The sequence below is a fragment of the Capricornis sumatraensis genome, chromosome 21 (assembly GCF_032405125.1).
Source record: "Capricornis sumatraensis isolate serow.1 chromosome 21, serow.2, whole genome shotgun sequence".
Classification (NCBI taxonomy): domain Eukaryota; kingdom Metazoa; phylum Chordata; class Mammalia; order Artiodactyla; family Bovidae; genus Capricornis; species Capricornis sumatraensis.
Window position 1 is genome coordinate 35,562,385 of NC_091089.1, and position 14,265 is coordinate 35,576,649.

Here is a 14,265-nt window from a genome sequence, read left to right on the forward strand (position 1 = left end):
AGCCTCCTCCCCCTTGTCTGCCTGGCAGGTTCCTCAACACTGTTCAGGTACCACCTCCTCTCCAGAGCCCACAGGCTGACCGCTGGGGAGGAAGAAGGTTAAGGGCGAAAGGCAAAATAAGGGCGGTGAGATGGCCGCGGTAGGACGGTCACATGTAACATACATATCTGAGCCAGCAGCTCGTTCATTTAAACGGGAGGCCACACAGTTCTGCCAAAAGAAGCCTCTGAATTTCCTTGGGAGGAAACTTATCTCAGGGGACTGACGGTCACTATGTTCATGTTGCTCACTTACCTTGGCAAATAGGGAAGGAGTAGAAACCCGAGCGGCAGGCTTCACACCGAGCGCCCCCGACGCCGGGGCGGCACAGGCACCTCCCTTGGGCATCACAGATTTCAGGGAGAACTCCTTCCAAGTTACAGTCACAGCCTGCGAAGAGGAAGAGACATTCAGAGGGGCTCTCCATCCTTCATCCCTTTGTGTGTTTCTCCCTTCACCCAGGTGGCTGTCATAGAAATCCAGATTCTGAGTTATGTATAGTTTATACCCAATCCCATCACTTCAAGGCAAATAGATGGGAAAAAAGTGGGAACAATGGCAGATTTTATTTTCTTGGGCTCCAAATTCACTGCAGATGGTGACTGAAGCCACGAAATTAAAAGACACTTGCTCCTTAGAAGGCAAATTATGACAAACCTAGACAGTGTATTAAAAAGCAGAGACATCACTTTGCCGACAAATGTACATATAGTCAAAGCTATGGTTTTGCCACTGGCCATGGACAGATATGAGAGTTGGACCATAAAGAAGGATGAGGGCCAAAGGACTGATGCTTTTGAGCTGTGGTGTTGGAGAAGACTCTTGAGAGTCCCCCGGACTGCAAGGAGATCAAACTAGTCAACACTGAATATTCATTGGAAGGGCTGATGCTGAAGCTGAAACTCCAATACTTTGCCTATCTGATGCGGAGAGCCAATTCATTAGAAAAGACTGATGCTGGGAAAGATTGAAGGCTAAAGAAGGGGGCAGCAGAAGATGAGATTGTTAGACAGCATCACCAACTCAACAGATGTGAATTTGAGCAAACTCTGGGAGACAGTGAAGGACAGAGAAGCCTGGTTTGCTGCAGTTCATGAGTGGCAAAGAGTTAGACACAACTTAGTGACGGAATAACAAATGGTTTACATACATTCCTAACTCATCTTAAAGACTCTTCTTAAAGGGAGTAAGACATCTCCCCAGGAAAGATCAGAGATGCCATTCAGGAACCTCTAGGGCAGACATTACTTTACAAAGTATCTATAATCTTTCAGCATCCATGCCCACGGGAACAATTTTTCCCCCCAAAGAGTCGGACACGACTGAGCGACAGAACTGAACTGAACTGAAGCCTTAGTTGGGCTTCTCTGGTGGTTTAGATGGTAAAGAATCCACCTGTAATGCGGGAGACCTGGGTTCAATCCTTGGGTTGGGAAGATACCCTGGAGGAGGGCACGGCGACCCACTCCAGTATTCTTGCTGGGAAAATCCCCATGGACAGAGGAGCCTGGCATGCTGCAGTCCATAGAGTAGGACACAAATGAGCAACTGACCACACACACACACACACGAGCCTTATTTAGTAAAATTTCAACTTCATAGAGTCCCACTGAATGACTATCTTGAATTAAACATATTTCTACCACCATTGTTTAGAAGAAAAGAGATGAACATCCATTCAGCCCTGATCAGAGCCAGGTGTGGCTCTGGAGGACCTCACCGGGCTCGTTTCAAGCCTGCATGCACCTGCCCTTCTCAGCAGACAGCGTGGTCCTGTCCATCTCAGGACCTCTGCTTTGGCTGGTCAGTCCTTGCAGGCAGTGCCCTTCCCGCGTTCCCTCTCATCCTTCAGTTCTCTGTGGGGGAGTCACCACCTCAGCAAGGGCCTCCCACCCAGTCTGTTCCGGCAGCTCCCCTGTCCCTTGCCCGCTCTCTGCCTTAACTTGGGTTTGTCTTTCACACTTTAATTACTGAAATCACTTACTGGCCGCATGACTGACTTTGACCAGTAGAATAAGGGGAAAGCGCTGTCCTGGGATTTCAGAGCCCAGGTTTTGTAGCTTTGTGGCTTTATGACAGGCTTTGTGGCTTGCATTCTCACGCTCTGGGAACCCTGAGATCGTTGAGGGTGAGGGGGGTACTCTGGCTGACCTCCTCGAGGACAAAGGGCAACAGGGAGAGAGACACTGAGCTGTCCCCAGCGGACCTTCCAGCAAGTTCGGCAGAAAGACTGCCCAGCCAAGTCACAGGATTGCAAGAAATAAATCATGTTGGTTTTAGCCACTAAAATTAGGGGCTAAATAGATAGTGAAAGACAGCAACAAAAGAAGGAAAAATCTTTCAGACTAAACACTTAGGGAGAGCTCACCTAGGGACACCTGCTGCCATGTACAGGATGTCTTAATAAGCGTTTCTCAGAAAGACAGGGCTCTTGCTCGACTTCCTTATGGATAGATAGATAATGAGGTCAAGCAAGAGTCCTGTTAAGATAAGCATTTTATAGGTGAGAAAAAACAGGCTCAGAAAGGTTAATTAACTTGCCCGAGGTCACACAGCTAGAAAAGCTGAGTAGGAATGTGAATCCAGGTCAGCCTGGTTTTAAAGCCCCATGCCCTTTATATGATGTGAAGGATACAAGCTGATAACTGATTTTAAAAGCTGTGTTCAAGGTATGTTCTAGATTAGTACACATATTCAAACCATTCTTGTATTTAAAGTATCTACATTTCTCTCAAGAATGTTAACATCTAAACCTGCAACATGGTCCCCTGAGGCAGTCCCTAACGTAGATCAAAGATTTGACTGGGTTACCCCTACTTCTCAAGGAAGAGGAGCCTCATGCACTTTAGAAAGATTTTCTACCAGGGTTAAAAATAGTAGATAATCTGAAGAGCTAGCTAAATCCCACTCCTTCCCTTTGCCCTTTTTCATGTAAAAAGTTGGTAGCAGAGTTGTAGAAGTATTATTATTATTATAATTATTTTTACAATAATGAAGAAAAAAAGATCAGGGTAAATCAGAACAATTCTACCGTCTTTGCCTAATCTCTAACTTGCTCATACTTCAATCCAACAGTCACCTAACTGCCTCCCTTTGTCAAAAAGAGGCACTGGATGTGTTCAACGGTATATTCATCACAAGAGAAGCCTTAGAGCTCAGGCTGGCATGAGCACCACCCTGTTTGTCCCTCACAGCTGCCACATGAGGTCCCAGTGCCACAGCCCCGGAGGCTGAGACCACCACAGTGAAATGCAGAGGTTTACTGTCAACTACAGTCTTGGCGACAAACCAGGCAATGGAATTCAGTAAGAAACTTGAACTTGACATTTGGCATTGAAGGCCAAGGAACCTAGATTTACTACCATTTGTAAACAGAAAGAAAGCATCGAGTACCTATGCATTGCTAAATTTCTGTTTCTGAAATTTACTTTTTAACTCAGGTGTGCTTTCTGTAGTGCAGTGGTTATCATGTTCTCCTGACACTTTTTTTTAACTTATCTGGAAAATACTCCCTCACAGTGCAGGAACCAGAGATTTCTGAGGCCCCTCGCTTCTCCTCCACCCTCACCTCCCACCTCCTCACCAGGTCTTAGTGCCTGTATCTTAGGAAGGTAGCTGGAATCCTCGCCTCCTTCCAGAGTTCCAGAGCCTTCCTCCAGGACCTCACCCTTGTTTGCCTGGTTTATATCAAGATTCTCCTAACAAGGCTGTCTGCTTCCCATCTTCTCCTTCCAACCCACTCTCCACACTGGTGGCAGGAGTGATCTTTCTAAAAAGCCAATCTTTTCATGAAAAAAAGTGAAAGTGTTATTTGCTCCATCACGTCCGACTCTGCGACCCCATGGACTGTAGCCCACCAGGCTCCTCTGTCCATGCGGTTCTCCAGGCAAGAACACTGGAGTGGGTTACCAGGCCCTGATTAATCCCCTCCATGGTGACCTGATGCCTTCAGGACACAATGCAAAGTCCTCAACACATGTGACTCAGAAGACCCTTCAAAATCTTCATGCTGCCAGAGCCCACGCATCACTAAAAACAGGTGTCTCAAGATGCTTTCCTATCACCTGGTGTAAAATCATCACCATAACACCTTATGAAAAACTCCAAATGATGTTTGGGCCACCTCAGTATATACAAATCCATAATGTCCTCAACGCCTCCTTCTCCTGGTCCCAGGAAGCCCTTCTAGAACTCTACCTTTTTCTTTCCTTCTTTCCTTCCTCCATTCTTCCTCCCATCCTTCCCATCTACCCACCTACCTTCCCTCCCTCCCTTTTGTAAGAAGCTATAAGGATGACCCTCGGGTCTGCTCCTATTGCTCCCTGTTCTTGGCTGGTGGCTCAGATGGTAAAGAATCTGCCTGCAATGCAGGAGATGCAGGCTCAATCCTTGGGTCGGGAAGATCCCCTAGAGAAGGAAATGGCAACCTACTCCAGTGTTCTTGCCTGGGAAACCCCACAGACAGAGGAGCCTGGCAGGCTGCTGTCCATGGGGTTGCAGGAGTCGACATGACTCAGCGACAAAACCACCACCACCTTGCCAGGTCATAGGATTAACTCCTGCTGTTGAAACTGTTTGCCGGTGTGTCTCCTGCAGGCCTGGGGGCTTCCAGGGAGCAGCGACTGTGAACTAGCAGCTGCCTCGGCTGTGCCTGGTACAGAGGAGGCACTTAATAAGAGTTCAATGAATGAAGAATATGCTAAATATTCAAGACTCCAGTTCTCTTTGGTAAACACCATTCCTTGAATTCTGTTTTACTGGCATCTACAGAGAGCCGCCAAACTAACATATCAGAATTCACCTGTCTCTCTCTAAGCCATATCTGGCCTGTCTCCATGGCAACAGTGGCTGCCCCACCCTGCCACGCAGGTTAAAATGCCCAGCCTGGGGAGGGACAGAGCGCAAAGGCATGCCCCAGCAGGCTGTCGCCCCCAACTCTCAGAATTCTCATCATTAGCACAGGCCACAGCCCCGCCCACACTGACTCACAACTTGGCAAGGGCAAGTAGCTCCTCTGGAGAAGGAAATGGCAACCCACTCCAGTGTTCTTGCCTGGAGAATCCCATGGACAGAGGAGCCTGGCGAGCTACAGTCCACGGGGTCGCAAAGAGTCGGACATGACTTGGCAACTAAACAACAATCACAACTAGCTCCTTACAAAGTGATCAGGGGAATCAAAACCTTTTCTTGGGGTCAAGGAACCTCCAGGCAGCCATGTCCTCCAACCAAACGAGCTGCTTTACAAACCCATCCCAAGATGGCATCACTGTCCTAAAGTAAGCACTTAGAGTCTTTCTGCAGCTGCTGATTTTACTCTTCATCACTCTTCGTTTGAACTTGGAGGAATAAAAGAGTGCCCAGAGGGCACTGTCCCTCTAGAGTGAATGTTTCATGCATTCTTTCATTTTCAAAAAAAGCCCTTGAAGATGTGTCTACTAAACATGAACTTTCTAAAAATAAATGCCAAGTGGTTATAAATGATCTCTTGGACCCAGAAAACCCCAATAATATCCAGGGTCATGTAAAGCTAAAAACATTCTGGCCTGGAAAAGGGTTCTGTCCTTTTGCTTCAAGTCTCCTTTGTTTCACGTGTCTGGAACTGAGCCTATGGAATTTCTAGAACAGTACTTCTCGATCTGGGCTGCACACTGGAATCTCCTGGTAAAACATCTTTGCCTGGGTGTGGAATTCCAAACTCAAGAGATGCTGATAGAGTCCCAGGATCTGTAAACTAAGGCCTGAGGCCCAGATCCTTTTGTTTTAGTAAACAAAGTTTTATTGGAACACAGCCAAGCTCATTCATTCATGTATTGTCTATTCTTTTCATGTTACAACAGCAGAGTTGAGTACATGCAACTTTGCCTACAAAGCTGAAAATATTTACTATATCTTTACAGGAAAGTCTGCCAACCATGAAATACAAATTTCTTCTAACCAGAGCAGTGGTTCTTAACAACAGACATACACCAGAATCATCTAGAAAATATGTTCAAAATACCAGCCTGAACTTCATCCCTGGAAATCTTCCCAGGTGGCACTAATGAAACCCGCCTGCCAATGCAGGAGACATAAAAGAAGCTGGTTCGATCCCTGGGTTAGGGAAGATCCCCTGGAGGAGGGCATGGCAACCCACTCCAGTATTCTTACCTGGAGAATCCCATGGACAGAGGGGCCTGGTAGGTTACAGTCCACGGGGTCACAAAGAGTTGGACAGGACTGAAACGACTTGGCACGCATGCAAGAGACAGGCCAGAATCATCTAGAAAATCTGTTCAAAATACCAGGCTGAACTTCACCCTGGAAATCTAGATTTAAAATCTGAGGGTGAAACACAGGCATTTACATTTTCTAAAACCAGGTTCTTAAACACAGCTTTGTTTAAGAACCACTGAGAAGACATGAAAGCATTAATGGGCCTCAGTGAATTAAAACCCTCAGGGATGGGAGAGACCTGGTATCATCCAGTGTTGCATATCTCCTGGCAGCTGAGATGTTTGTGTTCCTAAGGTTCACTGCCAGAAGTCAGGCCCCAAACCGGGTGTTTTTAAAGTGCATTAGTAGAAAATAAAATTGAACGGGATCTCTCTGATTTCAAATTCCCGAATAAATCTAACTGCGTTAAGTGGAATTTCTTTTCCTCAAGGCTGTGTTCTGAGGCTTCCCTAATATTCTGTAACAGAAGTCTGAACTTTCCTTCAAATTCAATTAAATTTCCTTCCCTAAGTCACCGCCAGCCTATCTGGGGAGAAAAGGGAACAGAACAACAAAGGGATTACTGGAGACAGACCAGAAACAGAGTATTTAAAACATGCTTGTGGAAGGAGACCAGCGATGTTATCGATGTATCGTAATCTAGGCTCAAAAGCTGAGCCCCATTCTATTCAAACACGGCAAACACTTAAGGACACACTTGCTGTACCCACTATGGGTAGAATACCATGCCGTGGGGATCAGAAAGTAAGTCAGGCACAGCTACGGTCCCTGAGTGACCAAGTGTGTGTGCGCATGCATGCTCAGTTGCTTCAGTTGTGTCTGACTCTTTGCAACCCCATGGACTGTAACCTGCCAGGATCCTCTGTCCATGGGATTTCCCAGGCAAGAATACTGGAGTAGGTTGCCATTTCTTCCCCCAGGGGATCTTCCTGACCCAGAGATCGAACCCGCATCTCCTGTGTCTTCTGCACTGCAGATGGACTCAGTTCAGTTCAGTTCAGTCACTTAGTCGTGTCCGACTCTTTGCGACCCCATGAATCGCAGCACGCCAGGCCTCCCTGTCCATCACCAACTCCTGGAGTTCACCCAAACTCATGTCCATCAAGTTGGTGATGCCATCCAGCCATCTCATCCTCTGTCATCCCCTTCTCCTCCTGCCCCCAATCCCTCCCAGCATCAGAATCTTATCCAATGAGTCAACTCTTCGCAAGAGGTGGCCGAACTATTGGAGTTTCAGCTTTAGCATCATTCCTTCCAAAGAACACCCAAGACTGATCTCCTTTTAGAATGGACTGGTTGGATCTCCTCGCAGTCCAAGGGACTCTCAAGAGTCTTCTCCAACACCACAGTTTAAAAGCATCAATTATACGGTGCTCAGCTTTCTTCACAGTCCAACTCTCACATCCATACATGTTGCTGCTGCTGCTACTAAGCCGCTTCAGTCGTGTCCGACTCTTAGCGACCCCATGGACTGCAGCCTACCAGGCTCCTCCACCCATGAGATTTTCCAGCCAAGAGTACTGGAGTGGGTTGCCATAGCCTTGACTAGACGGACCTTTGTTGGCAAAGTAAGCAGATGGATTCAGTTCAGTTCAGTCGCTCAGTCTTGTCCGACTCTTTGCAACCCCATGAATCGCAGCACGCCAGGCGTCCCTGTCCATCACCAACTCCCAGAGTTCACTCAGACTCACGCCCATCGAGTCAGTGATGCCATCCAGCCATCTCATCCTCTGTCGTCCCCTTCTCCTCCTGCCCCCAATCCCTCCCAGCATCAGACTTCTCTTTAAATAAATTAGCACCTTTTTGTGACCCTTTTAATGAGATTAAATGAACAGAAATCTGGCCAACCTTTATTATAGGCAGTTAGTAACTTCAAATATTCCCCCAAGTAATCTTGAATCTGTGAGATCCATCAGCTGCCTTTGAAAATTCTTAACTGGAATATTTTACACCAATAATACAAGACATAGCCTGAGGGATGCATAAGTTCCCCATTGTGAATGATTCCCATTTAAAAGGGGCATCTTGTACAAGACACAACCCTGCATGTTAATCATCTAACACATTTGTTATTTTACTTGTTTGTATGTTAAATATGTTACCTTATGAGTTGCCCCCACCCTACCCCCAACTAAAATATAAGTTGTATAAGCTGCAGGAGAGCTGGGAAATTTATTTCACTGCTAAGTCCCCTGCAGCCAGAACGGTGTCAGACACATAGTAGGTGCTCACAAAACACGTGCAGAATCAGGTATTACGTAGGCAGAGCACCTCTCCACACCAAAGCCTGCTTCCGCACACTCGGCCACTCTCTTCCCTGGGCACTTTTCTGGCTGCCACAGCTCCTTGGCCCCCCTGCAGACCAGGTCCAGAGAGTTAATGCCCCAGAGGCAGCCCTCCCCACCCGGCAGGTGACTGAAGTTCTCCATTCAGCTGGGGGAACGCTGAGCAAGTTCTCTGCTGTCTCCCAGAGCTGCCAAGAGGGCTGCAGCTCCAGGAGCTACCGTAGGACCAAGCTCGCTAAGGCAACTTCAAAAAGGCCCCCTTCAGTCTCAGACTCTCTCCCTTACTGATGTTTCCTGGGGTCACCTCCCAAATGAACTGCTTGCACCCAGTCCCTTTCTCAGAGTCCCTTCATGGAGAACCAAGATGGCAGGCAGCTGACTGTCACTGAAGCTTTCTGAGCAAACTGGAGACAGACAATCCAAATGGCTTAGTCCCCTTCATCAGGCAGTGCCTTTGCAAAGCACAGACAGGATTAGAGAATGAAGAGGCAGGGGGGTGAGGAGTCCAAACGCAACACACCCACAAGGCACCACCAAGCTCCCGTAAGCATGATTTGAACTTGGACATAGCCATGTGTGTAGAAGAAGGAATATGGAGAACATTTTTACTGAAGTTAAACCAGTGAGAAATTACTTGCCTTTTATTATATCTCCAGCTACTGGATCCTCTGGACTTGGAGTAGAAATAGGAAGGATGGGAATTCCTAGAAAAATAGTTTATTGAAAAATACAGAGAAAAATTAAGGACACAACATAGTAAAACAGTAAATTGCAGTAACTAGGAAGATGCCCACTCCAACGTAGTGAAAGCAGTGTGTGAAAACCAACTGGAAAAAAAAAAAAAGGAAATATTGCTACACTTAAAAGTGTAGTTATCTAGAATCAGGAAGGTCAGACGTGAGTGTGATGTGCATACTAATGAACAGAAATGGATATTCTGTGCTCACAATAGCTAAGTCCCAGTCAACTAGTGCTGAACTGGACTTCTTTTTAAAAATTAATTAACCAACATTGGCTGCCCTGGGTTTTCATTGGTGTGCGTGGGTTTCTCACTGCGGTGGCTTCTCCTGTGGCAGAGCACGGGCTCTAGGCTTGTGGGCTTCCGTAGTTGTGTTGCACAGGCCAAGCTGCCCCAAGGCATGTGGAATCTTCCCGGAGCAGGAATTGAACCTGTGTCCTCTGCACTAGCAGGTGGATTCTTAACCACTGGGTCACCAGAGAAGTCCCTTTAGTATCTTTATTGTTCTTTAATATAAAATTGAGACTAGTTTTTAAAAAACGTTTCCTTACAAGTTTTTACTCTAAAACTTTGCTTATGAAAATACAATTTCTGCTCAGCCTCTGTCCAATAATTAAGGATTCTAAATTGATTAAGCCCTGATTCAGGGCTTAATGTTGCTATGTGTGGGCTTAAAAGTCGGCTCCTTTAACTCTAAGATGGTTATATAATTTGTCCTCCAAACTGGGACACTCGACAGTGGAAGTGGGTCCTTACTGAACAGTGACCCTGGGACTGCAGGTGGGTACGGGGCCAGATGGTGACTACACACCAGATGGGGCCACACACATCCTGTCTGCACAGCCTCAAAACTCAATGTGATTTTCCCAGGATAGTAGAACTGTGAGGTGGGAATGGGCAACAACTAAGGTCTCAGTGTGGCAGCCTCTTCCTGAGACAGTGTTTCTCTGTCCTGACACCAAACTCCAGTTTCTACGCTAACGCAGAACAAACAGAACCAGGCTCCTGCCCCAACCTGCACAGCAGATTTCAGACTCTCCTGCTCCGTGCTCTTCCCTGGTGGCTCAGACAGTAAAGGATCTGCCTGCAGTATGGGAGACCTGGGTTCCATCCCTGGGTTGGGAAGATCCCCTGGAGAACGGAATGGCAACCCACTCCTGTATTCTTGCCTGGAGAATCCCGTGGACAGAGGCTATAGTCCACAGGGTCCCAAAGAGACAGACATGGCTGAGCGACTAACACACTTGCTCCCTGTTCTACAGTGTTTCTAACAGATACATATTTTTTCTCTCTGAGGTACTGAGCCATTCTCTTAGGTCATGACAATAGGGTGAGATGGGGGGCTCCCCTGTAAAGTGGGTAAGAGCAGAAACATCCCTTACCCACCAGAAATACAATATACACACATGTGTGTGCAAATAAGTATCTGGAAGCCCATGACATTTTTTCTAGGTTTATGAAAAAAAACTTCACACATGGATTACTATTAAGTTGAAATTGCCAATATTTGCCCCTTAGGTCATGTCTATGGTACAGCCTAATACTTTGGAGATAAATAACATACATACTTATATACAACATACTTATATACATATATACTTACATATACATACATACATACATACAACAACATACTCATATACAACATACTTATATAAAGGTAATGTTCCAAACTTTGGGAAACACTTCCACACAAATACTGGGTTGGCCCAAAAGTTCATCTGGGTTTTCCTGTAACATCTTACGGAAAAACATGAACGTAGTTTTGGCCAACCCAATACAGCCTTCCTGGCCCCATTTCTGTCCCCCTCTTTCCCCGCCCCGCCTGCCACGCCCTCAGGGGTAGATGCACAAAGCCCAGGTAAGAGCCAAGGAGCCAGGCCTCCCCTTCTACCACCAGGACTTACTGGAGCAAACTGGGAAATGATAGTAGCCAGCTGCACACTCCTCACAGTGGTCTCCGCGGAAGTTGGGCCTGCAGGTGCAGCGGCCGGAGCCCTGCTCACAGTCCTCTGCGTGCTCCGGGTGGCAGCTGCAGGCTAAGAGAAACCCCGGTTTCAGAAGGTCCGTCCTTCATTGCACCTCTTAAGGCCAATATTTCATAATGTCCTTATTACTGGGTTGATTGAAAAGGTCATTCGGGTATTTTCATAAGGTGCTACGGAAAAACCCAAACTGACTTTTTGGCCAATCCAGTCCTTCATCATTGGTCCACATGTGTTCCTGAAAGGGCACTGCTTTCCACTTCATACCTGGTGGACGGTTTGCAGAGACCCAACCCCGCGGCCCTCAGAGACTGGCTTTAATGAGCAGTCACAATGGGAAGGCCTCCGGGATGTGGTTTATGATGTGAGCACCACCCAGCTCACCATGCAAGAGGCAAAAGGCACTGTCCCCCCATTGGAGGGGCTGGGTGGGCAGAGCCTCTCCTGGCTATGAGCCAGCTGCCAATGTCCAGAGAGCTCCTCGTTACACAGCTGTGTTGTGGACATGAGTGTGAGATGCCTAGACACTGATATATAATCCGTGGACAGCACAGCAAGATCACGTCCATAATCCAAATGTTAGAATCAAATGATAAGACTCACCGAAGGCAGTTTTTGTGACCAACATGATGGTCAGGTTTGCACTCCAGAGGGACAGACTTGGGCTGTAAAATGCTTGGTAATGCCCTCACTTCCCCTGACCTGGCCAAAGTCCTCACCTTGGGCAGCGAAAATACTGTCACAGCTCAGCTGAGTACCTGTGCAGTGAGGACCTGGGAGGCTGCGGAAGTCATGAGCACCAAGCATCCCCCAAGCCTGGCCTCTCCTGAGGTCCTTTGTTTAATTTGTTATTATTCATGTGTCCAGTGGTTTCTTAATGCTATGCCTCTGATACCTCCAGGAGACCATTTCAGTGACAAAGAAAGAAACTAGAAAAGTGATGGAAAACTGAGGTTCCTAATAAGGCAAGACTATATTCACAATGTCCTGTTTTCCTTAGCCAAGGCCTATTTTTTGTGAACACAAGAAAAATGATGGGCGTACTTCATGGGATGATGTGGAAGATCGAGACAAAACAGAGACCCACTTTTAACAATGATGATGCCCTCAAACCTTAATGATACAATGAATGAATTTGGAGGGAAGGTGGGCACGGAAGTCAACTTCAGGAATGGAATTGTTTTCTAACTGAATCAAAGAACTTTCACATGCTGAACAAAGTCTATAATCTGATCTATGGCTGATAATTGCACAGGGGGAAAAAAGTGGTGTTTCTCTGTACAATGGAAGCGGTAGGTTACAGCGGCACTGGACAGATATGAATAATATCCTAACCTACAAGTTAGTGGTTCTGTCACCTGGGCGAAAATATTTAACTACTAAGGCCCTTTGATTTTTCTACATCTAAAAAGAAGACTAATAATACATTAAGTTTGTTGTGAGAAAAGAACTTTGTGAAATTATTTAGGCAATGCCTTGTATACAGCAAGGGCTCAATGAATCATAACTATTTTGAATATTATGACTATTCGTAAATCCTTATGAAACCATTGCTGTGTGTCTTATGCTAATTCTGATGAAATCTGAAATTACTGGAGATCACAGAAACATTTCAAAACAACAGAAAACATTTGTTGCAGGCCTAGTATGGGACAGGCCCAAGTCTCAGTATTCTCCCAGGTGGTTTTTTGGTGTGTTTCTTTTTAAAAAAATTATTTTCTTCTTCTTATTGTTGTTTATTTTCTCTTTTGTGGCCATGCTATATGGCATGTAGGATCTTAGTTCCCTAACCAGGGGTCAAATCCATGACCCCTGCACTGGAAGCGTAGTCCTGACCACTGGACTGTCAGGGAAGTCCCTTCCTAGGTGGTTTTGATGGCAATTCACTTAATCTTAGAGACTAGATTATCATTTCCATTTATATAGAGGAAATCTGATTCTCAGAGACACATGTAACTGAGGTCACACAGTTAGTGGAGTAGAACCAATAATATGAAGAGAGAGAGAAAACAAAAGGAATTTTTAGCCAATCATAATTTAGACCAATGTTCTCTCTAAAGTCTAAGACACACCAGATTGGAATGAAACTTACGAATGCAGCCATCGGGGGCATGGACCGGAATGCCGTAAGGGCGGTAATAGCCCTTAGCACACTTCTCACAGTTTACACCGGCTGTGTTATGCTAGAAAGAAACAAAAGAAACTTAGAGGGAAGAATACAGGAGAAGCCCTTATTTTGTGCTATTCATCCTGAGAAATAATTCTGTCATACACAACTGTAATGTTAAAATCACTGAAGAAAAAAAAGAGCACAGATCTTGACCTTGAGTCTCCAAGATCTATCACAGGACACTGGCTCGAACTTGGCTCTGGAATTTTTTCCCATTGGAAGAGGAAATGAGACCACGAACTGAACAGGCCAAGTTTTCCTCGCTACCTCTTACTGAAGCACCTGATATCTGAGTGAGCAAAAACTCCAGAGGGCCGCTCTTCCAAGCTTCATTCGACAGTGATGAATGGATAACAGATCACCTTTAGGTTTAACGCTGGGAATAAAGGGCCACGTGTGTATTTTTATCTTCTTCAGTTTTGAAAGAAACTGCATCTACAACTCCTCCTCTCGTCATTCCAAAACTTTATCTTTGCTTTACTCTGAAACCATTTCCCAAACATTTCTGCCATGAGAATGGAAAATGTAGGCATGTGTCTCACACACAGAGCTCATTTTAAAGTACAATACAAGGCAGCCTTTTATATTTCACAGCTAATCCTTGTAATTGCCAGAAAATCAAATTACCCAACATGCACCATCAATTTCCAAGAACTATAAATGATGGATCTAGCTCAATTCTGTCCCCCTTCCCAATTTGGAAACAATCAGAAGGACAATATTCTTTCGTTAATGAAAGGAAAGGCAACAAGAAATTTTCAAAAAAAAATATAACACACTGATTCAAAAGGAGTCTGCATAGAACACAGAGAGAACAAGGACCTTTTCTGGATC

The 14,265-nt window shown here is 45.8% G+C and overlaps 1 protein-coding gene across 1 annotated transcript in view; it reads right to left on the reverse strand.

Moving 5' to 3' along the window:
• Positions 1-14,265, reverse strand: part of LOC138097474 (laminin subunit alpha-3-like) — a 173,431-nt gene that overhangs the window by 80,103 nt on the left and 79,063 nt on the right. The window contains exons 12-14 of the mRNA XM_068993656.1: positions 13,354-13,444; positions 11,184-11,315; positions 295-429 (exon numbers count right to left, since the gene is read on the reverse strand). Of these exons, the coding sequence (XP_068849757.1) occupies positions 295-429; positions 11,184-11,315; positions 13,354-13,444 (358 nt within the window). The remainder of the gene's footprint in view (positions 1-294; positions 430-11,183; positions 11,316-13,353; positions 13,445-14,265) is intronic.